The sequence below is a fragment of the Fusarium graminearum genome, chromosome 2 (assembly GCF_000240135.3).
Source record: "Fusarium graminearum PH-1 chromosome 2, whole genome shotgun sequence".
Lineage (NCBI taxonomy): Eukaryota > Fungi > Ascomycota > Sordariomycetes > Hypocreales > Nectriaceae > Fusarium > Fusarium graminearum.
In genome coordinates, this window is record NC_026475.1 from 4,447,436 (window position 1) to 4,474,966 (window position 27,531).

Below are 27,531 nucleotides of genomic sequence, written 5' to 3' on the forward strand. Positions count from 1 at the left end.
AGCTGCACAATGATTCTCGCGCAACCTCAATGAGGTCTTTTATAGGAAGTGGCAATATGCTGAGTTGTGTTTTTTCTCATGTTGGGCCCGCTCCCACTCTCACCTCAACCATATGCCGACACTTACAGGCCTTCGAAAGGGTGATGACTTCCACTTAAGGGACAGCGTGCAGATACGTCCCCCAGCCGTTGGGACGTAAATCCACTCATCTGCGACGTCATCCCAACTTATCGATAAAGCTCTGCGCGGGCAAACCGAAAGATGCAGGTTAGGCGAGTGAGCTAGATAGGAGGTTGCAAGGTCTCAGATATCGTAATTCGACCGTGGTTGCCACAATTTCTGATTCTTCATCTTATTTTTCAGTCATCGTTTCACCTTGAAAAACTCTTTAATACCTCTTCTCTTGCGCGGTTTTGTCAAGTGCATATCTTTCTCAACTGTGTCTCACAACAAGCTCAACAATTGTCTGGAGCTCTGAAACAACAGCACCTACATATTTACCTACCTACCCCGCCCACCTTCACTTTCACCCTCGACATCTCCCTTCTACACACCTATTCCACTATTCTTTGTTGAAAAAATGGCTTCAATCGTCAAGAATTCATCCAATTCTTTGGACCCCAATCAGGCAAACGGTGCTGCTGGCGACATTCCCAATGATGGTACAGGTAAGTGCATTGCATGGCCTGATATATGATGGTCTGATATTCAACGGCTCCATGCTCACAATGAACTCTAGGCGTTGTCAAGCTCGATCCTTGGCTGGAGCCCTTCAGCGGAGCTCTGAAGAGACGATATTCGAAAGCACAAGATTGGATCAAGACCATCAATGCCGCCGAAGGTGGCCTTGAGAAGTTCAGCAGGGTAAGCTCATAACCTCCACCCCCACCAAGTTGCGATACTCATGCGTATATCCATAGGGCGCTGAAAAGTTCGGATTTAATGTCGATGCCAACAACAACATTGTGTACCGCGAGTGGGCACCCAACGCTACTGCTGCGTACCTGATCGGCGACTTTAGTAAGCTTCCAAACTCAATTGCCTCTACATGTGCTAACACTGCAGTCAGACGGCTGGAATCGTGGCGCTCACCCCATGAAGAAGAACGATTTCGGTGTCTTTGAGATTACACTCCCTGCCCAAAATGGCCAAGCTGCCATTCCTCACAACTCCAAGCTCAAGGTTCGTCTTGGATTATACTCATTATCAATCTGCCATGTCTAATATATTTACCAGATTTCTCTTGACTTGCCCAGTGGTGAGCATGTTGATCGACTTCCTGCTTGGATCAAGTACGTGACACAGGACCTGTCCGTATCTCCCGCATACGATGCCCGTTTCTGGAACCCTCCAGCTTCCGAGACCTACAAGTTCAAGAACTCTCGGCCCAAGAAGCCTGCCAGTGCTCGTGTATACGAAGCACATGTCGGTATTTCCAGCCCCGAGCAGAAAGTCGCATCTTACAAGGAGTTCACCAAGAACATGCTCCCTCGTATCAAGGCTCTTGGATATAACGTGATTCAATTGATGGCTGTCATGGAACATGCGTACTATGCCAGCTTCGGATATCAAATCAACAACTTCTTCGCAGCCAGCAGTCGATATGGAACTCCTGAAGAACTGAAGGAGCTCATTGACACCGCTCACGGCTTGGGGATAACTATGCTACTCGATGTTGTCCACAGTCACGCGTCCAAGAACGTCCTTGATGGTATCAACGAGTTCGACGGTACCGACCACCAGTACTTCCATGGTGGTGGCAAGGGTCGACATGACCAGTGGGACAGCCGCCTGTTCAACTACGGACATCATGAGGTGATGAGGTTTCTGCTGAGCAACTTGCGATTCTGGATGGACGAGTACCAGTTCGACGGTTTCCGATTCGATGGTGTGACCAGTATGCTTTACGTTCATCACGGCATGGGAACTGGCTTTTCGGGTGGCTACCATGAGTACTTTGGCTCAGATGTTGACGAGGAGGCTGTCGTTTACATGATGCTTGCAAACGAGATGTTGCATCAGCTTTACCCTGAGGTTATCACAATTGCCGAAGATGTCTCTGGAATGCCTGCTCTTTGCGTGCCACTGTCACTTGGTGGCATTGGCTTTGATTATCGCCTTGCCATGGCAATTCCTGATATGTGGATCAAGATCCTGAAGGAAGTCAAGGATGACGAATGGGATATTGCCAACATCTGTCACACCCTGACCAACCGCCGACATGGCGAGAAGACTATCGCTTATGCTGAGAGTCATGACCAAGCGTAAGTTTATTTGAAAGCAACTGGCAAGAAATAAGTCACTGACATTACAACAGCCTCGTCGGTGATAAAACACTCATGATGCATCTCTGCGATGCCGAGATGTACACCCACATGTCGACCCTCTCGCCCTTGACTCCCGTCATTGATCGTGGTATGGCCCTTCACAAGATGATCCGACTGGTGACACACGGACTTGGAGGAGAGGGATACCTTAACTTTGAGGGCAACGAGTTCGGCCACCCTGAATGGCTCGACTTCCCTCGAGAGGGCAACAACAACTCATTCTGGTACGCTCGACGACAGCTCAACCTCACAGATGATCCTCTGCTTCGATACAAGTTCCTCGACAACTTTGACCGCATGATGAACCAAACCGAGGCCAAGTACGGCTGGTTGTCTGCGCCTCAGGCGTACATCTCACTGAAGCATGAGGGTGACAAGGTTATCGTGTTCGAGCGAGCTGGCTTGGTCTTCATCTTCAACTTCCACCCCACCAACAGCTTCAGCGACTACCGTATTGGAATTGAGGTTCCAGGAACATACCGTGTGGTTCTTAACTCAGACCACGGAGATGTCGGAGGCCACAACCGCATCGATGAGAACACTCGATTCTTCACTACACCTATGGAATGGAACAACAGAAAGAACTGGACGCACGTCTATATTCCTTCTCGAACTGCTATCATTCTGGCTCTTGAGTCTACTGTCACTCAAAGCTCCTAAATGGCGAGAATGACAAGAGGTGGGACACGGGGAACGATGAGGTGAGGAAAATTGAGCACGAACAAGTCCTTCATTTGCCAGGGATGAATGCAGGCTACGTCATTACTAGCGGGGTATAAGCTGTCATGTTGTTTGTGCTACTTTGCACAATCCATAAAATTTCGAGTAATAAAAGTCAATGATGTTAACAAATTATCTTTTTTTATTGATGGTAATAGCACTTTTCCGATTAAACATAGGTAAGGCTGAGAACTAGTCTAACAATGGACGTTTCCGTAGCTCGTAGCCTCATCGTAATTAGGTGGGGTGCTGGTGATATCGGATTTTCGGCTCGGGCATTCGGTTAGAGTCAAGATGAACATATCAACTTGTCTTTTTACCTTAATATTTTGGGACGGAAAGGCTTCATAACAAATGTTGCAGTAATTAATATTGTCCGTTGTATTGGTATTCACGACGGATGGCCAACTACAAAGCATCACATATGTGCGACTGCTTCAGTGCTAATAAAGCCCGCAGCTGCCAAAAAATACTGACGTAGAATGTTGAGTGGTGGAGGGGCGAACGAAAAAAAAAGAGCATGGGGAAGAAGAACTGGGAGGGAAAAAGTTGACAATTGGCAAATAACAGAGCCAAAGATTGACTGGGTCAGTTAAGCTTTGAGCAGCCAATTGCCTCTAGCGATTGGCCACTAGAGGAGTCATCTCGGCGTGGCTGACAGATCAACCAATAGGAGCTGATCACTATCGAAAAGAGCGGGATGCAAGGCAAGATGGATCTGATTCTAACAAGGTGCTCCGGAAAGAAAGTGTCTCGAAATGATGGCGACATTTGATGAAGCGAGTGATAAACTGACACTGACTGACAGGCGAGGCGACCACAGACAGCAAAACTACAGTTGATAGAATAAAATAAATAAAAATATTAAAAAAAAACAATTGAAGAAAAATTGGCACATGGGCAACTACAGTTCAAGTCTTTTTAATGTCTGACTGCATATCGACTTGATATATCACGCATTTGCATTGCTTCATGGAGTGTATCAGAAAGTTGGTCGCTGGACGTTTGAGTGATGAAATTAATATGTTAATTCATACTATGTGGACCTAGTGTTTAGACTGCTTATTTTTGCATACTAAAGCAGGCTATATGTACATGCTGCCATGGTTCAGAAACACAGTTCAACCAATCTATCTCGAGCCTCTACCTCCAACTCAACAGCAAACGACCAGGCCAGGTCAATGTTACTTTCCCCGCTCTGTTGTGCATCCTCCCGTCTTAAGGCAACGTCTAATTAAGATTTCCGTAAGATCACTGCTGCCTTTTAACTCTTCAAACAAAGGTTTGCTGCGAAACAAGATGGGAAAAGAGCTTGTTGAATGGTTTCGATTTCTTGATATGCATCGTAGGCTCAATCCATTGCGAGACAGATTGGTAGATTGGTCCTACGACCGAAGGTGAGAGATGCGGCACGGAAGCATTCAAAACCTGCAGGCCTAAGGAATCAGGACTCAGTGATGCTTCTCAGGCATCTCTCCGCTGTCGCCTGGCTCTGAGTGGCCTCTGACGAGGCAACCACTCTGGTATTGAGTGGGTGTGCGAATAATTCCGTTGTGTTCATCCCGGGAAATTGCCGGCATCGCAGCTTCCCCGGTGGGGCCAATGGCAATATCGGGTTAGCGTCTCACGTGATCCCTCTGCGAAAGCTCTAACCGACCAAGTCGTTCTCCCGAGCAAAACTGCTCACCTCCCGTAAAAGTTCTCCTCAGCTTCAACCAACCTCTCTCCACTCCTATCTCTGATCGCTCTTTGTCATCTGGCAAGATGTTCAAGAGGTGAGTATCGCTCGCCGAAGCGATTGTCGATATTTTTTCGACGCCCTTTCCGCCCCAATTGAAGCCCAATTGAGCTGACCATTGCGTTTTTCCCTCGGCAGCGGCATTTCCTCCTTCGCCCGCGCGGCTCGCCCGGCCGTCCTTCCTCGACGTGCCCTCCGACCTTCCGCTCTCCGACTTCCCATCTCCAGCCGATGGGCCAGCACTGGCGTTGGCGCCGGCAAGATTCACCAGGTGAGAACGAGCCGCTCCTGATTCCATTCCGGTCGCCCGGGCGAAACCGACTCACAAGAATCCGTGCTAACCCAACTGTTCGCAGGTCATCGGTGCCGTCGTTGACGGTTAGTAAACCATCATCAACAGACTTCGAGCGAGTCTGCAACAATATAGCGAGGGGATTACTGACGATACTGCAGTCAAGTTCGATGGTGCTAAGCTCCCTGCCATTCTCAACTCTCTTGAGTGCCAGAACAATGGCCAGAAGCTTGTCCTCGAGGTTTCCGTACGTACAGGCCCAATTACCTCATCTGATCGACCAATTTTAACAATCAACAGCAACATTTGGGTGAGAGCGTCGTCCGTTGCATTGCCATGGACGGTATGTCATCATCGTTTCGAATTTTCAGATATACACCCTAACGCAATTTTCCAGGTACTGAGGGTCTCGTCCGAGGCGCTACTGTCCAGGACACCGGTGCTCCCATCACTATTCCCGTCGGCCCCGCGACTCTTGGTCGTATCATGAACGTTACTGGTGACCCCATTGACGAGCGTGGTCCTATCAAGACTGACAAGCGCCTTCCTATCCACACCGAAGCCCCCGAGTTCGTTGAGCAGTCCACCTCTGCTGAGGTCCTCGTCACTGGTATCAAGGTTGTCGATCTTCTTGCCCCCTACGCCCGTGGTGGAAAGATTGGTCTCTTCGGTGGTGCCGGTGTCGGCAAGACTGTCTTCATTCAGGAGCTTATCAACAACATCGCCAAGGCCCACGGTGGTTACTCCGTCTTCACTGGTGTCGGTGAGCGTACCCGTGAGGGTAACGATCTGTACCACGAAATGCAGGAGACTTCCGTCATTCAGCTTGATGGCGAGTCCAAGGTCGCCCTGGTTTTCGGTCAGATGAATGAGCCCCCTGGAGCCCGTGCCCGTGTCGCCCTTACTGGAGTGAGTACATTCCCGAATCATCCTTTCCTGTCATGCAGACGACTCTTAGGCTACTCTAAAATGGCTAGCTCTTAGGCTATGCTTATGATTTTTAGAGTAGCCTAAGATAACTCTTAGGCTTCCTCAATGACTTCAAGTTTACCCTTATGACCTTGGATACATTGCTAACTGAACACCACTAAAGTTGACTGTTGCTGAGTACTTCAGAGATGCTGAAGGTCAGGACGTGCTTCTCTTCATTGATAACATTTTCCGATTCACTCAAGCCGGTTCTGAGGTGTCTGCCCTTTTGGGTCGTATCCCCTCTGCCGTCGGTTACCAGCCCACTCTCGCCGTCGATATGGGTGGTATGCAGGAGCGTATTACCACCACCCAGAAGGGTTCCATTACCTCGGTCCAGGCTGTCTACGTCCCTGCTGACGATTTGACTGATCCTGCCCCTGCCACCACTTTCGCCCATTTGGACGCCACCACTGTCTTGTCTCGTGGTATCTCTGAGTTGGGTATCTACCCCGCTGTCGACCCTCTCGACTCCAAGTCCCGTATGTTGGACCCCCGAGTTGTTGGTCAGGAGCACTACGACACCGCCACCCGTGTTCAGCAGATCCTCCAGGAGTACAAGTCTCTTCAGGATATCATTGCTATTCTGGGTATGGATGAGTTGTCTGAGGCCGACAAGCTTACTGTCGAGCGTGCCCGTAAGATCCAGCGTTTCCTGAGCCAGCCTTTCACTGTTGCCCAGGTTTTCACTGGTATTGAGGGTAAGCTCGTCGACCTTAAGGAGACCATCAACTCCTTCAAGGCCATTCTGAGCGGTGAGGGTGATAACCTTCCCGAGGGTGCCTTCTACATGGTTGGTGACTTCGCCTCCGCCAAGGCCAAGGGTGAGAAGATTCTTGCTGAGCTTGAGGGTCAGTAAGGGGTTTAAGTATCGAAGTTAATGCCGCGGGAGACGGGAGGAGAGAAATAAGGACCTTTGTATAGAGCAGAGGAAACAAGGTCCGGGAGGTTTCTCATGGGCTCCATCAAGTCTCTTTTGTGAGCTGTGTACCAAGAAATCAACAAAATTCCTCTTGTAGCCATATCAAGCTTTTCTTTTTTACTAAGTGATCTTTTCCGTTCCAGTGTGACTGAACACGAGTGACTGGCACCCCTTTGAACATTAGCTTTCAATTCTCTGGACCGGGCACAAGAGACGAAATCAGTCGTTTAGTTTATACTATTTAGACTAGACTTTTCAAAACTTTCATAAGCCTTCTGTTCTTTATTATCCTAAAGCCTAAAGGCCAATCTTCTGGTCACTCTAGAATAGGATGCACTGGCACTGCTGTTAAATTTCTGTTATACTACGGTTAGGAGCGTCACTTTTTTTTACTAAGAATATCGGATAACTCGCCAACACATGCACTGGCACAATCGTAGCAAGAGTGGTGACAGCATCTCCTCGAAAAGAGAATGGCTCTGCTAGATTACATCATGAGAACAAATCCAGGGCAGCCCTACTAAATCCACGAGGCTCCAAGGGAGCAGTTAGAGCATTCTATACCGCGGATATCGAGAAGATGCATTACGAATTAAGCACTATATCATTTGACTATAGCCAAGTACTTTATAATCGTGAATGTGGCGACATTCTTTTCTTCATTAATAATATTTTTCGTTCCACTTAGGCCAATCGCCTCTACATTCTAAGAAACAAGAATAAATAACCCACGAGTATGGTTCTCCTCGAGCGAGATGTTATCTCCGTTGGTGTAATTAGGCAAAGTCTGGTCCATTTTCTACATAGTATCCAATTCTAAAATACATGGTGAAACATATTTGACTATTCGTCAAGTGAGAAATTGGTGTTCATTTCTCTCCTCCACTTCTCCGTGGCCTTGGTTTTGGATGTGATCTGGTCTCGTTCATCCATAAGCACAAGCCTCTTCTCAGCGGGTATCCACTCAACACGTCTCCCTGTCTCATCAACGAGTGTAACAGTCGCCGTGGGATCTAGTCGCAGATTGTTTGGCGCTCTGGGCTGCCAGTTGGGATCTTCGTACAATACCTTGGCTACCTCGTGTTGCCCTTCCACTAAACGCGCCATGTGCGGGACAAGAAGGTATTGTTGCCATTCTGGGCCAATGAACTCGCAAAGGTCCTGTAGAGACCGGTTTCCGATATTCTCCATCCACCAGACGTCTGATGGGAGCTTGAGAAAGGTGGCGTAGTAAGACAGGATTATGAGAGCGCGGGGGCGTAACTCCCGTACGAATTGCACGAAATTTTTAGGAACGAAAGTGAACCAGGTAATGATTCGCAACATCATGACAGGTCCAAAGCCATCGTGCAGATTTTGGTACAAGGAGCCCAGAAATTGAAGCGTCTCATAGTAAGTTTTGTACTCGAGATACTCTGGGTCACCAGGCTCGATGGAGTTGATCATCAGGAGAAGAACAGCAGGGATGTGATTTGAAGATTGCTCGATATCAACAGGAGGTCGGTTGAAGAGAGGATAGAGTCCCGATTCGATAAGCCTTTCAACGCCCATCAGGTCGATGACCAGGCCGATACCTCGCCATACGATCATCCAGTCTATTATGTAAAGCCTTTTGGCATCCTCATCTCGGAAATTCTGGGATGCAAGAGCAGTAAGGAGTAGGGAATTCGCGAGCAGGGCTGGAAATGTCTCCGGGCGAGCTTGTTCCACGGCCATACGGTATCCTTCGAATGAGCGAGCACGGTATGCCAATGCGCGGGCAGCGTCGGGCTTCAAGTCGAGGCTCTGCATGTGAAGGCTTGCCAGACCGAATAACGAGTCCATGAGGAACGGATTCTCGAAAGCGACCTGGACTAGGCGATTCCTCAATACATCGTTTATGGGGTTGAGCGGTCCCTCGTCCACAGAGAAAGATGTGGCTGTTGTGCTGGTGTAGAACCAGAGTAGCTTCATGTCTATCCTATCCATGGGGCGAGGGCGGAAGTGCGGCTGTACCGACAGGGAATTAACCTCCTCAAGGATGTCCTCGCTAATAGACTCGGCATCAGGCGTAGGGGATTTTTTGTGAATAGGCGATGATTCTGCAGAAGAGCGACGCGAATTGCTGATCACTTTGTCATTTGCCGAGGGAGTGGTAGAGGTTGCAGGTGTGATGTATACGCAATCTGCCTTGCGTAGTCTGCAGGATTTACACACAGGACGAGCCTCATCGCATTTGACCTTACGGGTTTTACAATTGCGACATCCTGCACGCGACTTCTTGTGAGGTCGTTTTGAGTGGTAGGGTTTATCGGAATCCGGAGGCGATCCTTCTGGGCTGGTCGACTGAGACTGTTCTGGTAAGACTTGAGAGTTATCCATTGTTGGGGCAGGTTGATGAGTGACGGGTTAAGTGATTTGGTGTTATAACATGGCGCTCCAAAGGGTGTTTTGTCTTTTGAAAATGAGAATGAGAATGAACACAGTACAAGAAGTGAGAGAACAACCCAAACCAGGTAAAGAGTCAAGACACGGGAGTTGGAGTGTTGATGACAAGTGACAGGCGTCGTCGTCTAACAGTGGAAACCCCGCGTAGGCTTTTTAGCACCAACGAGGCTTAGCAGCATTCTAGCTATTACCAAGAGCTGCGAGTGGATGACGGCTGAAGTCTATGATGACAATAAATCTAGGGTACTGTACCTCTTCTAGATCAAGTGCCGAATGAGCCAAGCCTGGCAGATTAGAGATAAGAAACAGCGTTGCAACGAGAGGCTTTCAAATTTCTTTTTGTAAATGTAGTCGGCATGGGTATGCAGCTTAGCTATCATTACCAATGAATAATTCATACACATCCCTTTCAGCTGGAGAGAGGCAACTGTCTGGATCAAGTCCGAGCCCCGTTCTTTTGAAATCCAAATTGTTTCGAAGTAGTTTCTTGACATTTCGAAACTGATCTCTTGATACAGAAATGTCGAGCTGATGAGGCCTGTCTGGTATGGGTTTCAGCCCAGTTTGTGGAGACTGGTTTGCGTTGTTGAGCGACAGGGGGAGCATATACGAGACAGATTGTGATGAAAAGCACGCAAACGTGCATGAGTTGTAAGTGAGTTGTGATGATGCAAATTTTCATGTTGATCATCAATCGCCAATTGTTGGTCCAATCTATTACTTGAGTCGGAATATCGTCTCACAGTAATCTAAGCGTGAATCATTCTCTCTGTCCATGCAATGTAGGTAGTCTACACTGCGAATAGAACCCATGCACCTGAATGAAATGACGTGCCAAGCTTTGATGCAATAACAACCGACGCATATTCATTTACAAAACGAAACTAATTAGTAAGAGCATTATAAGATTATGTTATGTATTTGTTTTATCTACACACCTTACCTACTATGTTGTTAATTACCGTGGCTCGCTGGCATGGTTCACTTACACCTGTCGCCTGGGTCCTGGGGATTTGAAGATACCCTAGACTTGAAAGATGGCTGCTGTGGTCTACATATTCCATGAGCAAATCGCTCGAAAGGACACAATACAGGGGACTCTTAAATTCCGACGTGATGATCTACCCGTCAACCAAAGTTCATCTTGAAAACAGTTGTGAACTGATTGATCCGTCAAACAGTCGGAGCCGGAATTTGACCGGTATTCGGCCGATTCGACATTGTAAATCCGTTTCCGTTTTTGACGCAACGGCTCCAAATTTTGGGGAAGTTTGTTAGACTCACAAACAACCTTGCGACGTCGAACCTTTGGAGACGTTGCCAACGTTGTCAACTTCATACTCTCGGTCCCGACCGACGAGCAATCGCCCGGATGCAATTGACAGGGCTTCGCGCCCTGCTCCATTCTGCTGTCGCCGCCTCCAGATCCCAAGCCCGATCACGAATCCTTTGTCGATCATTCCAAACAACTTCGACCTGGAGAAATACAGGTGCAGGCGCTGGCGCAAACAATGGCGACAAGCCCCCGAACCAGTCGACAGCGGTAGAAGATGAGGAGATACAACCACAAAATGGGACCGAAAACATGCCCGGTCGTTCTCGAGTTCGAGCATCAAGTTCTCTAAAAAGCAGGACAGCTCGCAAACAGGCCGCTCCCGCATTACCTCCCGTCAAGCTGCCACAAGAATTCCTCAACGATAACGTTACTCTTCACCACGCTCGGACGAGACCGCAGCTCCCGATTGCTCTTGCTGAAGACGCCAAACAGCCCAAGACGTCTTCAATCTTTATCGATCCTCAAGCCGCCGACAAGAACACCCGAGTCTCGGAATCCAACAAGGCACTCGAAGACTATTTCGATACGACATTCAGTGCCTTGGTTGAGAAAGTCGCGGATCGCGCCAAAGAGATCACCGCCATCGAACCCAATTCATGCGAAACGGATGACCTTGTCCACAAGCTGACAAATTTTACCCGTGCCTATGACATGTTACTCGATTCAGCGTGGCACTTGACCGATTCGTTGTATCCTGCCCGACACCCCGAATATACATACGCTTCACGGCCGTTCTGGTGGTGGCACTACTACAAGGATTTTGACCGACATACCCAAGAGTTCCGCGACCAGTTCTTGTCAGTTCAGACCGGCCTCGACAGCATCCTTGATTATGACTGGAGACTTGACCACTCTCTATCTCAAGCTATTGCTGACCTCCCTGTCCTCACGTTCTCCTCTGTTAGATCCGCTCTCCGGCGCGAGCTGACGACACCACCACCACCTGACTCGGAGTCCAAGAACCTCAAACGTCAGATAACTGTTTTGTCCATGTCGGGTTACAGTGGGCAAGCCATATCGACTGCTGTTGCGGAACATGTCGCATATTTCAACGACGCCGATTTGATCAAGCTCGATGCCCAAGATTTGTCTGTGGTAGTAGGGGATTATCTCGAACAGGACTGGGCTTACTCGCGGGGATCACTGTCCCACATGGGGTTCCGTGCTGCAGAGATGAACGGAAAGCTCTATAAGGACCCTGACGTTGTGGCACGACCAGAAGAGGAGGACAACGACCCTGATTCGGGTGTTATTAATATTCGTACAGCGTCAGGTGGACTCGAGGACGAACTGTCGAAGATCAAGCAGGGTAACTACGATCCTTTTGGGAAATGGGAGAACCTCAAGATCGATAAAGTCTTGGCCCAGATCCTAGAAGCTGCCGAGCTGAAGCAGGGTTCAACCCGTGAAAAGCCCCTTATCATCCATATCCATGACTTTGTGGAACTGAACATGACCCTCGAGGGTTCAATGCTGATTACGCGATTGAGAAACCTGGTGGATGTAGCATGGCGGCAAGGTTCCAAGATTGCCATTCTTGGAACATCCTCGAGCGAGCAACCTTCCGAGGAGTATCAGAGTATGATCCGAGATATATCTGCTAGCGATTTTGTCATCTCGCGCCACATACATCCTCAACGCACTTTGATGCAACCCAAACCATCTGGCGGGACACAGACTTCAGATAACGCCTTTCCCCTCCAAGAAACAGATATCTTCGTGGAGAATGTCAAAAACATTAACCGAATGTTAAAAGCATTGGGAAGCCACGAGTTTCTTGACTTTTCCGATGCGCACATGAAAATATTTATGCACGCCACCGACACGCGGGCACAAATGCTCAAGAAGTCAATACTTCCCCTGCCAGAAGTGTACAATATAGCGAGCGCAGCCAAGCGACACGAAGAAGAGGCAGCTGGTGCTGCGCCGGGAGGAGTATATGAGCGTCTTCTCATGGGCCCCTTACGGCAAAGACCTGGACAGCGATACCTCGACGAGCCAGAGCAAGACGGCAAGGCGGATGGAGAGGACTCACAGAAGAAGGCGGAAGATTCACAAACAGGCAGCCGAGTCGCTCTTAAGTTGAACGAGTATGAGAAGCGGATATCATCCGGGCATATCAACCGTCAAAATTTGAGAACCACATTTGAAGATGTTCATGTGCCAAAGGAAACCATAACCGCGCTCAAGCTGCTCACGACCCTGGCTTTGGTGCGACCCGATGCTTTCTCGTATGGTGTACTGGCCCAGGACAAAATTCCTGGATGTTTGTTGTATGGACCCCCTGGTACAGGCAAGACTTTGCTTGCAAAGGCCGTTGCTAAAGAAAGTGGTGCAAACATGCTTGAAATAAGCGGTGCTACTATCAACGACAAGTGGGTTGGCGAGAGCGAAAAGCTTATCCGTGCTGTCTTCACTCTTGCTAAGAAGATTTCTCCCTGCGTTGTCTTTATCGACGAGGCCGACTCTCTGTTGGCCAACCGTAGCATGCTTGGTGCTCGCGCATCGCATCGCTCCCACATCAACCAGTTCCTCAAGGAGTGGGATGGCCTTGAAGAGACAGAAGCCTTTATCATGGTTGCGACCAACCGTCCCTTTGATCTTGACGACGCTGTTCTCCGCCGCCTGCCCCGACGCCTTCTCATCGATCTCCCCATGCAGCCCGACCGTACTGCCATTCTCAAGATTCTTCTCAAGGGCGAAACTCTCGAACCTAACGTGTCGCTTGAAGAACTCGCCAAGCGTACCCCCTACTACTCAGGATCAGATCTCAAGAACGCTTGCGTTGCTGCCGCTATGGCCGCTGTCGAAGAGGAAAACGAGGCTGCTGCACGACATACCGGCACGGAGCCCTACGAGTATCCCAAAAAGCGTATACTGCGCCAGGATCACTTCGACAAGGCTCTTCGCCAGATCCCAGCCAGCATCAGCGAGGACATGCAGTCGCTCAAGCAGATCCGCAAATTCGATGAGGAGTATGGAGCCAAGAAGAAGGGTGCAAAGAAGATGATGGGTTTCGGCGTAGGCGCAGAGAAGAAGCTCGCTGATGCTGATGAGGTCCGCATACGTCGCGGTCCATGAGTTTACTAGGATTTGGTGTGTACTTCATGGCGCTGGGGGTATTTTATTGTATAACACATATACTTACATAGACTTTGCCTGAGAGGCACTTGGTGGATGGAATAGCAAGACTGTTATTTGGCACCTTGAAATAGATACGTAGGCGTTGGAGTGGTGTGATTAATAGCAACTAGAGCTGTGCAGCTATTCTAACTAGAAATATATCGAAGCCTTGATCGTGTGCGGATACCGAACGTTTGTCACTCTGTAGCGAAGAGTCGTTTGGCGGTTCTACATGATTTTCAAAAGTCTAGTAACGCCGTCCCTCACTTTGTGACTGAGAGTCATAACGTTCTACAGAGCTCATGCAGCAACGTCGTACTCACGCAAGCAAAAAGGCTGTGAGACCCGCTGCCGGATAATAGAAAAGTTGCTGTTAGGTTTGAGGATGTAAAAATAAATAGCTTGCCCAATCTGCATCTTGTGGCTGCATATTGAACATAAGATGTCGTTTAGTGACTTCCTTTAAGGCAGCCTTAAAAGAAGGACGGCAATGGATATACGCTTCTTTTGAAATTGTTTCTGTTTTATCGGCTATATATATATATATCTGGCTGGGCTATTTACAGCCTCTCCCTTCTATATCTGGGTGGTGTTTGCCGCTGCATTGGTGTCAGCAAGAGGGATTATAGATGGAATACAGAAATGTAAGAAACAATCTGGTTCATTTATCTAGGTCGGAAGAAGCAAAGAGAAGGCTTACATGCTGCTGGATTGCTGGCTGGTATGAATCAGAGTAAATGGCTGGAAGTACACGGCAGCATGTAGGATCTTACAGATACGCAGACAGGTAGACAGGCTGACAATTCATGATAGCTTTTATAAATATTTAGACAGATACGAACAGCAACACTAAGTTAAAAACTAGGGTCCTAGGATATACCATTACGAGCAGCGATGAAATCCAACATCTGGGCGCAGACAAGAGTGAAAGTGACAAGTCTAAGGGGTACCATGACAACAAGCGGCCAACTCTTTTGATACACTGAGACCAAAACTTCATATCAGTATTAGTATATGCATTGAGTTGTCTACAGTTCAAGGATATAAAAAGCAGTGTAAAACTTTGAACAATAAAAAAATCATGCTATGTCGTTCCCAAGCCATGCCAATGCAAGGCAAAAGTGTCCTTTGTCTAGGAGGGGTATGATACAAAGTGGTTTACATGAGAAGCTTAATTGCTCCCCAAATCCAGTGGCTTCTTTTAAACGTCTTCCCTCCCAAACTCTTAAGTGGCTGCAATTACCATACCATTCCATCCATGTTACGTTCCTCTAGTAAATCTCCTTCGTTGACTATTCATCCACTTACTCGCCTTTGAGCTTGTCCTGCTTGACAGTGAAAGCCATCTCGAGGAAGTCCTTCTCCTCCTTGGTGTGGACGTTCTTGAGACCAGTGGCGACAGAGGCACTGGGGTTTCGGCCAGCGTACATGACGTGCTTGCGGGTGTGGTGCTCGGTGTTGTTGAGCAGAGTCTCGATACGGGGCTGAGTGAAGCTCCAGGCACCGGCGTTGAGAGGCTCCTCCTGGCACCAGACGATGGTCTTGGCGTTGGGGTACTGGTCGAGGTTCTCCTTGAGTTGTTGCCAAGGGAAGGGGTTCAGCTGCTCAATGCGAGTGAAAGCGACGTTGTCGATGTTGTTGTCAGCTCGGTACTTGTGGAGGGCAGCCCAAACTTGACCGGTGCACAGAACAACACGCTCAATCTGGTCAGGAGACTTGATAGCACCAGTCTCATGCTCAGGGTCAGGGATGATCCACTGGAATCCGGCGTTCTCGCCAGTGAAAGCCTCAATGTCGCTGCGAGCAAGAGGGTGACGGAGGAGAGACTTGGAGAAGAAGATGATAAGGGCTGAAAGAAAGTTAGTATAAATAGATCCCAAAAATATAGCAAATATAACTTACGCTTGCGGTACTGGCGGTGCATCTGTCGGCGGAGAGCGTGGAACAGGTTGGCGGGAGAGGTGAAGTAGGCGATCTGCATGTTGCAGTCCTGGTGTTGACGGACGAGCTTCTCGCCAGTGGGGAACTCTCGAGGGTCCTCGTTGCTGAGCTGGAGGTATCGCTCGAGACGTCCAGAGGAGTGCTCAGGGCCCTGACCATCGTAACCGTGGGGCAGAGACATGACAAGACCTGTTCGCTGCATCCACTTAACTTCACCAGAGGCGATGAACTGGTCGATGATACATTGAGCGTTGTTGGCAAAGTCACCGAATTGAGCCTCCCACATGACAAGAGCATGAGGAGATGACAGAGAGTAACCGTACTCGAAACCAAGGGCACCGAACTCACTCAGAGAAGAGTTGGAGATGACAAACTTGCCCTGGTCCTGGCTCAGGTTCTGGAGGGGAGTGTGGGTATCCTCAGTCTCCTGGTCGTGGAAGACAGCGTGACGCTGAGAGAAAGTACCACGCTCAACATCCTGACCGGAGACACGGACGTGGTAACCCTCAGTTACGAGAGTACCGAAAGCCAGGGCCTCAGCGGTAGGGAAGTCGATGTTCTTACCCTCAACAACAGACTTGGTTCTGTTGCTTAGGATACGCTTCAGGTTGCGGTGAACTTGGAAGCCCTCGGGAACGCTCCCAATGGCGTTACCAATGTGCTCGAGGGTAGTGCTCTTGACGTTGGTCTCGTTGGTGGCAAGAACCTCAGTAGCCAGCTCCTTAGGGGACTTGAAGCCGTTCCAGGCGGAGGTGGTCCACTCCTTGGAGGTAGGTGTGTAATCCTTGGACTTGGTGAAGCTCTCCTCGAGCATACCCCAGACCCACTGCTTGTGCTCCTCGACATCGGCCTTGGAGAAAGAACCCTCCTCGATAAGCTTGTTGACGTAGATGTCAATTTGAGGCTCCTTGGCGTTGATGCGCTTGTACATGAGAGGCTGTGTGAAAGAAGGCTGATCCGTCTCGTTGTGACCGTACTTTCGGTAACAGTTGAGATCGATGACAACATCGTGCTGGAACTCGGCGCGCCAATCGGCAGCGAGCTGGCAGACAAAGTTGACGGCCTCGACATCGTCGGCGTTAACGTGGAAGACGGGGGCGTCGATAGCCTTGGCAATATCGGTACAGTAGGCGGTGGATCGGGCGAAACGGGGGTCGGTTGTGAAACCAATCTGGTTGTTGACAACCAGGTGGATGGTGCCTCCAGTGGAGAAGGCAGGGAGAGAGTGGAAGCCGAGACACTCGTAGACGATACCCTGAGCAGCAAAGGCAGCATCACCGTGGAGGAGAACACTCATGGCAGTACGGTGGGTCTTCTCATCGTTGTTGTAGTGCTGGATAGCACGGGTCTTGCCCAGGACGACGGGGTCCTCGGCCTCGAGATGCGAAGGGTTGGCGACCAGAGAAAGCTGCACGCGCTTGCCAGAAGGCGTGGGGCGCTCAAAGTTCATACCAAGATGGTACTTGACGTCACCAGAGCCCTCATCCTCACCACCAGATGTACCAGCAAACTCGCTGAAGATTGACTCGTTGGGCTTTCGGACGACGTTGGAGAGGACGTTGAGACGACCACGATGGGGCATACCGATAACGATATCCTTGACACCGTAGTCAACACTGCGGTCAATAAGAGCCTTCATACCAGGAACAAGGGTTTCGCAACCCTCGAGACCGAATCGCTTATCGTTGGGGTACTTGGTGGCTAGGAAAGACTCAAAGCTGGAACTCCAGATAAGACGGTCGAGGACACGGCGCTTCTCATCAACAGAGTACTTGAAAGGGTTGGGGACCTCGAGACGCTCACGGAGCCAGTCGCACTTGTCACGGTCAGGAATGTGAATGAACTCAACACCGAAAGAACCGCAGTAGATTCTCTCGCAAGCGTCAACGATCTCGCGGAGAGTCATCTTCTCACGGCCATCACGCTTGAAGCGAGGCAAGATACCGGGGCCGAGAGTGTACTCGGTGTCCATATCCTTCTCAGTGAATCCGTAGTGCTCGAGAGTCAATTCCTTAGGCTTGATGTTGGCGAAACCCTTGGCGTCATTGGTGCCTCGGATACCGAGAGGGTCAATCTTGGCGGTGTGGTGGCCGCGAGACTGGTAAGCGCGGACGAGAAGCTGGACCTTGAGATGGTTGGTGACATCGGAACCGTCCTCCATGGCCAAGTTGCCAGAAAGACGAGGGACGCCGCCAGTCATGCCAGGAACCAGGTTAGGAGGAGGCTGGAAAGCCTGAGAGATGGGCATCTCGCCGCCCTCCATGTTCTTGAAGTAGACCTGCCAAGAGACGTGGACGCTCTCGGGATCTTGTCTCCACTGCATGTACATCTCATCGATGTAGCTGGCGGTGCTTCCGGAAAGGAAGTTATCGTTGGGGTCGGGGGGTGACGAGGTCGCGCTGGTCGCATAGGTGCGACGAGCACCGACAGCCAGAGGACGACGGGAGGCAGCGAGCTTCCATGATGAGGTGCGGGCCGAGAGGGTCGAGATGGAGGCGGTAGAAGAGGCAGCAGAGCATCGAGCACCGCGAAGGAGCTGCGAGCTAGCTCTACAAAGCGAATTCCTCAACATGGTGGGCGATTTGCCTGTGTGGAGAAGGTGAAGAATACAAGTTTATAGGTGAGGAAACTAGAGAATATAGATGGGAAGCATCCCTCGGCGAGTCTGATGGCAAGACGAAAGAAAGGCGGAGTAAGTCGGACTGAGGAGGCTATTCCCAGTTAAAACTGAGGGGATGAATTGGAATTGGGATGGGAGGATGAATGGGAGAGAGGAAACACGAAGAAGAAATTGTCTACTAAAGACACAACTGGGACTGGGACTGGGACTGGGACTGGGCTGGAGCTCAAAGTAGGTCGCTAGGGAACCTGCTGCTGGCTTTTGATGTCCTGCTGCAGGTTAAAAATACTATGACGCCCCGGCAAACCCGGTTCTGGCCGCCAGGGATCGCTACTTTTATTGGTCAGGAGCACCCGTAGCGCTACGGTCAGGGACAAAACTCCGTGCGAGGCACTGTGCTTCCTCGGTCACTGTTTGGTGCACAAAGTTCAAAAATCAAGGTGAAAGGTGACCGGTTTTCATTGTCCGGAAGCCCACATGACACACTGTTTTGGAGGTCATCGTGGACTTTTGGGTCAGCCATCATTGGGGCACGTCGTATTATTTTTGGGGCATTGGGGTTCTCGTTCGGAGACTCGAGGGCTCTTTACCGAGGATCACCATAATGCTTGACCGTGGACGATGGAATTGATTCCCCGGAAGCACTGCAACGGTGTACATGTCCTCATGGCATCCGTCGCGCCGGACTGTCGCTTGCATTCCCCCAAGATGCCTATCATGATGGTGGGCGATAAAAGGCTTGGTGATGCATTTGTGGACTCGATAGTTGACACACGCACAAGAAAGACCAAAAGTAAGACATGGCAGAAAGGGGAAGATCGTCTTCGCACGGTCTGGTCTGGTCTGGTCTGGTTTGGTTTGGGTGTCAGTTATTCCTGGATCGTGGTCCATTCCCACGGGGCAAACGGGAAAAGACTTGAAATTGCGGAGTAACCATCGTGAAGTTTTACGTGGTTGAAACAGGGATAGCCGACGCCACACATATATTACCATCACAGCAAACCAAGTCTGTAACTGCAACTGTAACTGCATCTCACACAACATGCAATTCAGGTTTTCGGTAACGTTTCAAGGCAGGCCGGAACTGTTTGAGCCACATAAACGAAAACAGCCGTTTATCGATGAATCTATTTCCATGTCGATAAGCCACATGGTAGATAGTTGGGGTAAGTACATGGTATTTGGCATGCACTTCTGACGTATGCCGATCCATCTGTTTGGTATTAAATTACATATCTATCCAAATATCCATCCAGTTTTCCATAGATAGGTAACGACGCAGATTCTGTTACTTATTATTCACTTCGACTTGTAATAATACTTTATCATATTTTTAATAAATTATTTCCAAGTACCACTTAGTCTAATTATGCCTCTGTTGATATCTGAATGCCTTCCAACGCCAGTGCTCTCGAGTACTCTGCCTGGGCCTTCTCCAATGCATTAATTGTTGGTTGCATTAACGCAACCACCGCTGCCTTCCCACCTTTAACATTCTCCGATCTCCACCGTATTTTCTTGCCAGTACGCTCAAAATGATCCCGGATCTCCTTCTTCCGAGTTCGTATGATCTCTTCTCGTTCGTTGTCTGCTTCTTCTGCAACGGCGTCGATTCGCGTAATAGAGCGGCCAAGAGACTCGGCTAAGTATTGTAATTCCCCGGCGCGGTCTGCATCTCCAGAAAGGAATGCGTTCCAGAACTGATGCAAGAACTCGATGGTGGTAGCATGAGTGAGGCTGCACTTGCGAGAGATCTCAACAGGCAAACCCATGGGCTCAGCAGTATCTGTGTCATGTCCGAACTTCTGGGCACGTTGCTGGCGTACGCCCTTCATAATGTCCTTGTCAGCGGCCTGGAGGGCAGAGCGAGAACCAACATGCGGTCTTTTAGGGGTGTCATCGTCACTGTCGCTTTGTTCGTCGAATCCCATCGCTGCCTGAATATTGATGCCGCCAGCTCCATCACTCTCGAGTGTCTCTAGATCTCCCAAAATATCGAAAAGCACATCGCCGGGTACTTGTTTTTCGAAGATGGCAGCCTGCTTCGAAGGGGCTGAGTCGTGTTTCGAGAAGAATTTGTTCTGCTCCTTCACGTTGAGCATGATGCGATGCTCTTGAGCGTCACCCTTGAGATCACGTAGTGCCAGTTGGACGTAGGCATTGTATCCTCCATCGGGGTCATCCGTATTGGCATCAGACGGAGCCACGTTGGCCATGATCTTCTCGCTGAGGCTGTTCAGCGTCTTCACGATGGGCATGTTCGCTCTCGGTCGCATTTCGACGTCCTTTGCGTTTCCGCTTCTGAAACCTCCTTGGTTTTCCTCGTTGGCCTCTATATCGATAATGTGTGGCACCTGCTGGGCCATGATCTTGCTCTGAATTGCGACAGTATTCTCGCTTGGATCGTATTTATCGAACAGAGGATCTGTAGGATCGTTCTCTGCGACTCGTTCACCGCGTAGCTTTTTGGAAAGTCTGCTGAGGAAGAAACGTGACCAGAATTCTGCCTCGGATAACTTGGGGACGTTCTCATTGTACACACGCTTGATCAGAGGGTGTTGTGCGAATATCATCTGTACCTGCTCCACGCTGATGTTCAGTTTTAGCTCACCGTCGACGGTTTTTGGCTTGACTGTGGAGAGAACGTTGTAGGCTCCTTTCTTCTGGTTAATCTCAATCGCGTGAGCACGGAGAATGTTTGTGCGCGTTGACCAAAACTGTGCATTGAACGCGGCTCCTGATAATGATTCAGGCTTGGTTTGCATTGCTTCAACATAAGTCTGATGTAGGCTAGTTTCCTTCCTCATAAGGGACTGCTGTAGCTCGATATCATTCCTGAGTTGCGAGTCATCGAACCAGCGCGAGAATGAATTATGTTGTGAGTTGACAGCGCTGGCAAAGGCCATGGATGCTGAACCGCTACCAGCGTTCGCAGCGCTTGGGTTCGGTGTTGATGAGCCGCCATTTGAACCAGAAGGCTTGGGAACAGTCGCATCACCGCCACGCGATGAAGCTAATAAGCTAGACAGGAGATCTTTGACGGCTTTTGCCTCGTCCTTGGCTTCGGCGGTGTTGAAATGAAAGAGATATGTAGCAGGGTCCGCATCTCCAACCTTTTCGAAGATCTTGAGCATCACCTTTGGTGAGGAATCTGGAGTCTGCTGAAGATCTAATTTCCATCAGTTCCTGAGCGCGATTCATAAGATTTGCCTCTCCTTCTCCTTACTTGTGATGTTGTTGATATTGAGTGTCACGGTTGGAGGGCCTCCAGAATTAGGGGTCCAAGTGACCAGCTGATGGTCACTCGTCAGAGTTAGAACACCCTCCTTCTTTTTGAAGAGAGTGCGCCCTACTGGGATCGCCATGGTGTTGTTTGTTGTGTGAAAGAATTAAGAATTGATGAAAGACACACACGCCCGAGTTGAATGAGATGCTCCAGGCAGGGGACCCACATGCGGTCACTGATTTACTGCACTGACTGATTACCTAAGGCGATGCGACGAATGGCGGCGATAAAGAACAAGAGTTACAGGCCATGGTAATGTTCATGTTTGCGCTTCCTTCAGTTTGTTTTGCGACTTTCTTTCTTTATTTTTGGCTTATCTTGAATGAGTTAGGACTTCTATCTATATATTCAGATCTCATATTTCGATACAATGTCTGGTACTGATGTTGGGTGTCATAGCTTTGCTGAACTTGGCTGATTGCACTTCTAGAGCCTCTGTCAAGCTCACATCTCTTTGCAAGATGGCCAGTGAGTCGCCAGACATTTAGGTCATTATCCGAATAAGCATAAAAGTTTGAAAGCAGGTGCTATACGTACAGCTTAATATAAGCTTCTTTTATTACCTAAACTCTTATTATAGACATCAGATCAGACATTATTTAATTGATACTTGGGCAGCCGCTCTATCCTGTATTTGGTAGTTGTTCACGATTTCCAAAATCTAATCCCAACTTCATCCCTGCCTCAAAGGGACTCACTTTTCATCAAATCACCGGACATAGACCCGTCTCAAAGTCGAAAATATACTCCATTAGAATTATACACTGACACTAAACCGTTCATTCATTGACACATTGATCCACAATGGCCACAGGTTGGTGTCGGCATAAGGATTTATGTACAGTGTCAAACTGGGGAGCATGGTTCCACTCACAGCACCTAACTAACACCAGGATCACTTATTCATTAGGTTTAGTTTATAACCTGCTGTCCATCTTAGCTGTTGCTCGAATGCTGGTTATTTTGTTAGTAATGTTTCCTTAGATGCAGGTCTGCTTTGGATAAGGCACCAGCCAATATGAGGAATATTCCGGAAGTCTAGCTAGGCTATATAAACCATGCCACAGTCTGTCATATATCGCTACTATCCAGTGTCTTTAACCACTCTGATTTCTCTAGTTTATGAAAACTTAAGAATCTGGATTCGTGCCCTACTCGTGAGTCAATCCGTTAAGATGTTAGGGTGGAAGGCACTCCAAACATGGAGTTGTAGCAGACATCTAGCAGAGTACATATACTGATTACCACAACCGCATGCAACTAAATAAAAATTTCAGTAATACTCTTAGGACTTCATTAGGAAGTAATCTTCTTTATATCTATCCTAAAGGGAAATTAGGTGAGATATGTGGCCAAAGTGTTATCTCGTGCGCTTGCAGTGTCACTTTGCTGGCACCTGTCGCCAGCTGGCAACAACGAATAAATATTATTCTATCTGCCACACACCAGATATTTTCGATTCACCTGGGCAACCGAATTTATGTAGTTTGTTTGTTTTCTCCTTTGTAATTCATGATCCTTCGTCTAATACCATTCGACAACCAACATCAAGTGGTTGCCGTGATTGACCACTTGGGCCCAATGCAAGAGGACGAATCCACTAGAGGTCAATATTCTGATCCTCTCACGTCTAGATTGACGCCTCTGAGACCAGACTTTCTTGAAAACTCGCCTGGCTTTGAATTAAGAGCCCGTTCGCTATCCCCAAGCAAGCGTCTTGTCAAACAGCCGCTCCACATTCGTATGAATCTGACCGAGAGTCAAGTCGACAAGATCACAGACGCGTATGTATGCCATTGATGAATTGGGGTGTATTCTTTTCTAAATCTTTTACAGGTTTAGCCAGAACGTGAGCAACAGCCCTAGAAAATCAGCCAAAACGAAGAAGAAGCCTGCAATGGTAACTCCGAGATCAACACCACGAAAGAAGAAACAGAGAAGCCCACAGACTCGTGATTCACATAGATGGGTCACAGGAGATGGTAGATTTGAGGCAGACTCTCCAACCTTTTCTGATCTCATGCCTGGCCACCGTTCAGACTCCTCCAGAGACATGTTCTCGGCGAGTATAGCGGAGCGTCGACAAAGGAATGCGCCTTCTCCATTGCAACTTGGGACTAACCGCCACCGCAGCGGGACTCTGTCTCGATCGTTTGAGATTGAGGATATGCCAGGTGAAGTCTCTCCACTTGGTGAGGGGCGTTTCGAGCGCGAACCAATCTTCGAAGATGATTCTTCTTCGGTTTATTCTCCTCAACCTACAGCTCGTCCCTCCCCTCTCCGTCTCAGTCACGTTCGATCACAATCCAAAGTAGATGGAAATGGGGGTGATTACAAAGAGTGGCTTTTGAGTCACGACCCATCCCATGCAGAGACCCTAGTCAACAGACCTCGACGCTCCAAGAGTTCGGCTGATGGACTGAGAAAGGCTCAAGCCATGGAGTTGCACTCGCCAACGGCTCAGGTCGTAACCGTACAGGCGAACAATAACCACGGCAATCAAATGTCTCAGAACACTCCTCTGTTCTCTCCACTGCAGTTCTATTTCAGAGGAACTGACTATCCCAGTGCGAAGAAGGGAGAAAAGGAGATGATCGGAGACAACGGATGGCTAGAGCGTACTGATCGGGGCGTCGTTGAACAAGTAGCCAAAACGCCTCAGAAGAAAACGAGAATACTGGACAGTATCAAGAAGATGGCTCGAGATGTGGTAAGTCGGTCGGAATCATAGTTACTGTCATAGCTAATGTGACCCTAGGCGGAAATTCATACTTCTCGCCGAGCTCAACCGGTACTTCGGCCTCGCGCAGCATCTCATATCGCCATTTCGCTGAACGCAAGAGAACAAAGCCTGCTCTATTGCGAACTGGAATTCAACCTGAGCACGGCTTTGAATGATTACATTGCGGTTCAGTTGGACAAAGGCCGACTTGTACCCGACAAGCTCAAGAAGGTAGCAGATGCGTGGCAGAGCAGGGGTCGTCCCAAGGTCGTTGGCTTCCGGTACGACCTCGAGACTCAGCTTGAGCTGGTCAACCTTCACATTGACGATTTCCGTTTCTATGGCCGTCGACAGGCTAATCCTGCCGAGATTGGTGGGCTCTTGCACGCCATGAAAGTCAACGCCAGAGCCATTGGCGTCCGCACTCTCTGCCAGCCAGACTCTGTGATTGCGAAGCAGTTGGTTGATGCGCAGTCAGTTTTCAAGATGCTCGGTGTTCCTGATGAACAGCAGATTGCTCTTGCCGAGATTGCTCAGTTCTTCAAAGTGATTGTCGAGAGGGAATTGGATAGTCGAGAAAACAACGGTGGTCACGGCAAGCAGTCTCGGGAAGAACGACAATGGACGGTTCAAGGGGAGAGGTAATGAGCGGAGTGCTATTCTTACACTTCTAAATACTCTGTTTACCTATTATTGCTCTAGAGGTACAACGTTGGTTTCATGCGAGGATTTGAAGACAATTGAGGACCGAATGGGTAACAAGGACAAAATAATCGTAATGATAGCTTGTACAATAATGTAACTTTGTGTAGTAATACCTGCGTTCGCTGTATATGTGTAAATGTGTAACACATTGTCTGACATTATAACTATTTTGCAGTATATATCCAAAAATACGCTGATTCATTCCTCATTGCATTTCTTCCAGTCAGAAATGACATTTCGTTTCAATCCATAACACAGAGCCCTTCTGATGTGCATTGTTCTACTAACAGCCTGAAGACAGTTATTGTTACTAAACTTTTTATCACAATGAAATCTACGCACAGTTTCAAGCGTTCTGAATTTACTCAAAGATATTTTTGAGTAAATTGAGAAGGCTTGAAACTGGGCTCAAAAATCATCATGATGAAAATATTTAGTAACAGCAAATCGTTAAGAGTCTTCGGGTGAGATGAGAGTGATGCGAGGCAATGTGACTATTGGCGATATCGATAGCCATCTTCACTCCTACGTTGCCGAGGCTCCCTATCTTCATATCGTGGATCATCATAAACAAAGTCATAATCTTCATCATCATTCGGTCCAAGCGCTCTGCTGCGGTCATACCGCTCACGATCCCGGCGGCCATCGTCTCTGTCCCGGTCCCGTTCTCGCTCTCGATCTTGGGACCGGTCGCCGGATCTTCGTCGCTCGTACCGAGGCATTTCTTCTTCCCTTACGTAGCTACGCTCGCGCTCCCATTCATGTTGACGGCGTCGATCACGTTCCCTCGAATCCTCTACACGATTGGCAAGAGCATTGGCCCCGAGACCTCCAGCCACCGCGCCTAGAATGGTGGAAACGAGACGAGTGCGGTCCTCATTGTCGTCGTCATAGCCGCGTGTTTTGTGTTTACGGCGGGTTGCTGCCTCGGTTGCCTCACGGGCTACGAGGCCACCGACAACAGCGCCCAAAAGGCCGGCGCCTATACCAGATGCAGAGTGAGAGAAGTTTTCGTCAACGACATTGCGAGCGCGAGAGATGGGACTTGGCGAACGGTTTCGCGAGCTACGTCTGTCATCATAATCGTCATCGTCGGAAGGAGGACGAGAGCGAGACCGGCTGCGTCGGACCATGGCGGTGTTGGGCGGGACAGAGCGCGGGCGGTTCTGTTGTTCGGGAGGCCCAAGAGTCATGCGCTCCCTCGGAGGAGGTGCGCCGCCGTAGTAGGGATCATCAAGACGAGATGTTGAGGCGTATGGAGGAGCGCCAGGAGGAGGAGGACCTTGCTGTTGGGAGTTTGGGGTGCCACCAGAGTAATTGTCTGGAGAGAAATCTCGCCGGCGGCGGGAGAATTCCTCATACTCGTAGTAGTCTTTTGACATTTTTTTATCGCGATGGTGTGTTTGCGTAGCACTGATTTGAGGTGAGGGTTTGGTGCTTGTGAAGAGGGGAAGTAGAAGTTGTGTGTGGTTGGGCAAAGAGGAGGGGTTCGATAGATGGAAGTGTGATCAGCCAGCCTTATGGATAGTGCCGAGATGGTTTATATGTAGGCAGCTAAACGCCAAAGTAATAGAGTGGCGCAGCAGAATGTTTTATCTTGGCGAGATATCGAAGACCGCAGACCAGGCTATCTTAATGAAATATCAGTTGATAGTGATATACCCGCTGTAGGTATGCTAGCAGTCACCTCTCACACCACGGATGACGACAGCTCTTTCAAGCCACGTAAAACAGACCACGAGGTTCACGGGCGAGTTCCTGTTGGGTCACCAAACTGCCTACATATCTCAAGACCCGAGGCGCATCGCCGGGCGTTTCCAATGTTGTACGGTATCCTTTTAACCATCTTCTGTCAGATGCTACCTTTGCTGAACAACGGAAACGCCCGGTGACGTTGCACTTGGAAATTCAGACCCCGTGCGCGTGTGGCGAAGCGATTGCGGTTGCGGTTGCACAGCCTCCTCGTTTGTTGCCTTGGAGTCTACCGTAGGGCTCAAAAGAAACAGTAACTGTTAAAAACTCCGAGATTCTCTGTTAATAAAGACCTTTATTAAGTTTATCTTACAGAGTCAATCTAACTACCACTTTAGGTATTGAAATCTTGGCGGCGATCTGGGGCAGTTTCAGTTAGTTATCAACCCCAGATTCAAAAGGTAAATCGAGTTTAGCTTTCAGACCCAATTTTCACCAGTCAGGGAACCCTTACCTTAACTCAACTGTTATCAACCTTGTGTGGATAGATGCCTCTTTGGACACCGACTTTATGAAGTATCAAGTGATTCTTCTAGCATTCCTTAAACAACGTCACTACTTGCGGGACTTAGTTATGCAGCTCCGGGTTGTCGTCCCGTTAGCCCGTATTCCTCAAGGAGGATCAATAAGTTTATACTGTACTTATTGAAA

The 27,531-nt window shown here is 49.0% G+C and overlaps 8 protein-coding genes across 8 annotated transcripts; 4 read left to right on the forward strand and 4 right to left on the reverse strand.

Annotated features, from left to right (window-relative positions):
• Window positions 1-580: 580 nt before the first annotated feature.
• On the forward strand, window positions 581-3,140 carry FGSG_04313 (1,4-alpha-glucan branching enzyme; the record flags this gene model as incomplete). The annotated part of the gene is made up of 6 exons (XM_011323000.1): window positions 581-668; window positions 740-864; window positions 921-1,020; window positions 1,070-1,182; window positions 1,237-2,264; window positions 2,318-3,140. 6 exons carry the CDS (start codon window positions 581-583, stop codon window positions 2,985-2,987), a joined length of 2,124 nt encoding a protein of 707 aa, XP_011321302.1. The 3' UTR covers window positions 2,988-3,140.
• A 1,631-nt stretch (window positions 3,141-4,771) lies between these two features.
• Window positions 4,772-7,096, forward strand: FGSG_04312 (uncharacterized protein). Its single transcript, XM_011323001.1, has 7 exons — window positions 4,772-4,822; window positions 4,924-5,056; window positions 5,142-5,163; window positions 5,239-5,324; window positions 5,378-5,420; window positions 5,475-5,986; window positions 6,171-7,096. The coding sequence occupies exons 1-7, from the start codon at window positions 4,812-4,814 to the stop codon at window positions 6,903-6,905; spliced, it is 1,542 nt and encodes a 513-aa protein (XP_011321303.1). The 5' UTR covers window positions 4,772-4,811; the 3' UTR covers window positions 6,906-7,096.
• Window positions 7,097-7,811: 715 nt separating this feature from the next.
• FGSG_04311 (uncharacterized protein) lies at window positions 7,812-9,329 on the reverse strand (the record flags this gene model as incomplete). The annotated part of the gene is made up of 1 exon (XM_011323002.1): window positions 7,812-9,329. One exon carries the CDS (start codon window positions 9,327-9,329, stop codon window positions 7,812-7,814), a length of 1,518 nt encoding a protein of 505 aa, XP_011321304.1.
• A 1,438-nt stretch (window positions 9,330-10,767) lies between these two features.
• On the forward strand, window positions 10,768-13,812 carry FGSG_04310 (uncharacterized protein; the record flags this gene model as incomplete). Its single annotated transcript, XM_011323003.1, has 1 exon — window positions 10,768-13,812. One exon carries the CDS (start codon window positions 10,768-10,770, stop codon window positions 13,810-13,812), a length of 3,045 nt encoding a protein of 1,014 aa, XP_011321305.1.
• Window positions 13,813-14,878: 1,066 nt separating this feature from the next.
• FGSG_04309 (2-oxoglutarate dehydrogenase E1 component) lies at window positions 14,879-18,367 on the reverse strand (the record flags this gene model as incomplete). Its single annotated transcript, XM_011323004.1, has 2 exons — window positions 14,879-15,703; window positions 15,757-18,367. The coding sequence occupies 2 exons, from the start codon at window positions 18,365-18,367 to the stop codon at window positions 15,159-15,161; spliced, it is 3,156 nt and encodes a 1,051-aa protein (XP_011321306.1). The 3' UTR covers window positions 14,879-15,158.
• A 1,415-nt stretch (window positions 18,368-19,782) lies between these two features.
• FGSG_04308 (uncharacterized protein) lies at window positions 19,783-21,780 on the reverse strand (the record flags this gene model as incomplete). The annotated part of the gene is made up of 2 exons (XM_011323005.1): window positions 19,783-21,584; window positions 21,642-21,780. 2 exons carry the CDS (start codon window positions 21,778-21,780, stop codon window positions 19,783-19,785), a joined length of 1,941 nt encoding a protein of 646 aa, XP_011321307.1.
• A 1,433-nt stretch (window positions 21,781-23,213) lies between these two features.
• Window positions 23,214-25,264, forward strand: FGSG_04307 (uncharacterized protein; the record flags this gene model as incomplete). Its single annotated transcript, XM_011323006.1, has 5 exons — window positions 23,214-23,485; window positions 23,538-24,411; window positions 24,460-25,064; window positions 25,126-25,178; window positions 25,236-25,264. The coding sequence occupies 5 exons, from the start codon at window positions 23,214-23,216 to the stop codon at window positions 25,262-25,264; spliced, it is 1,833 nt and encodes a 610-aa protein (XP_011321308.1).
• A 358-nt stretch (window positions 25,265-25,622) lies between these two features.
• On the reverse strand, window positions 25,623-26,510 carry FGSG_04306 (uncharacterized protein; the record flags this gene model as incomplete). The annotated part of the gene is made up of 1 exon (XM_011323007.1): window positions 25,623-26,510. The coding sequence occupies one exon, from the start codon at window positions 26,508-26,510 to the stop codon at window positions 25,623-25,625; it is 888 nt and encodes a 295-aa protein (XP_011321309.1).
• Between the last annotated feature and the right edge of the window lie 1,021 nt (window positions 26,511-27,531).

Coding starts and splice junctions, on each gene's coding strand:
- FGSG_04312 (XM_011323001.1), top strand. Junction 5,164..5,238: donor CATCGGTGCCGTCGTTGACG/GTTAGTAAACCA, acceptor ACGATACTGCAG/TCAAGTTCGATGGTGCTAAG. Junction 5,987..6,170: donor CCCGTGTCGCCCTTACTGGA/GTGAGTACATTC, acceptor ACACCACTAAAG/TTGACTGTTGCTGAGTACTT.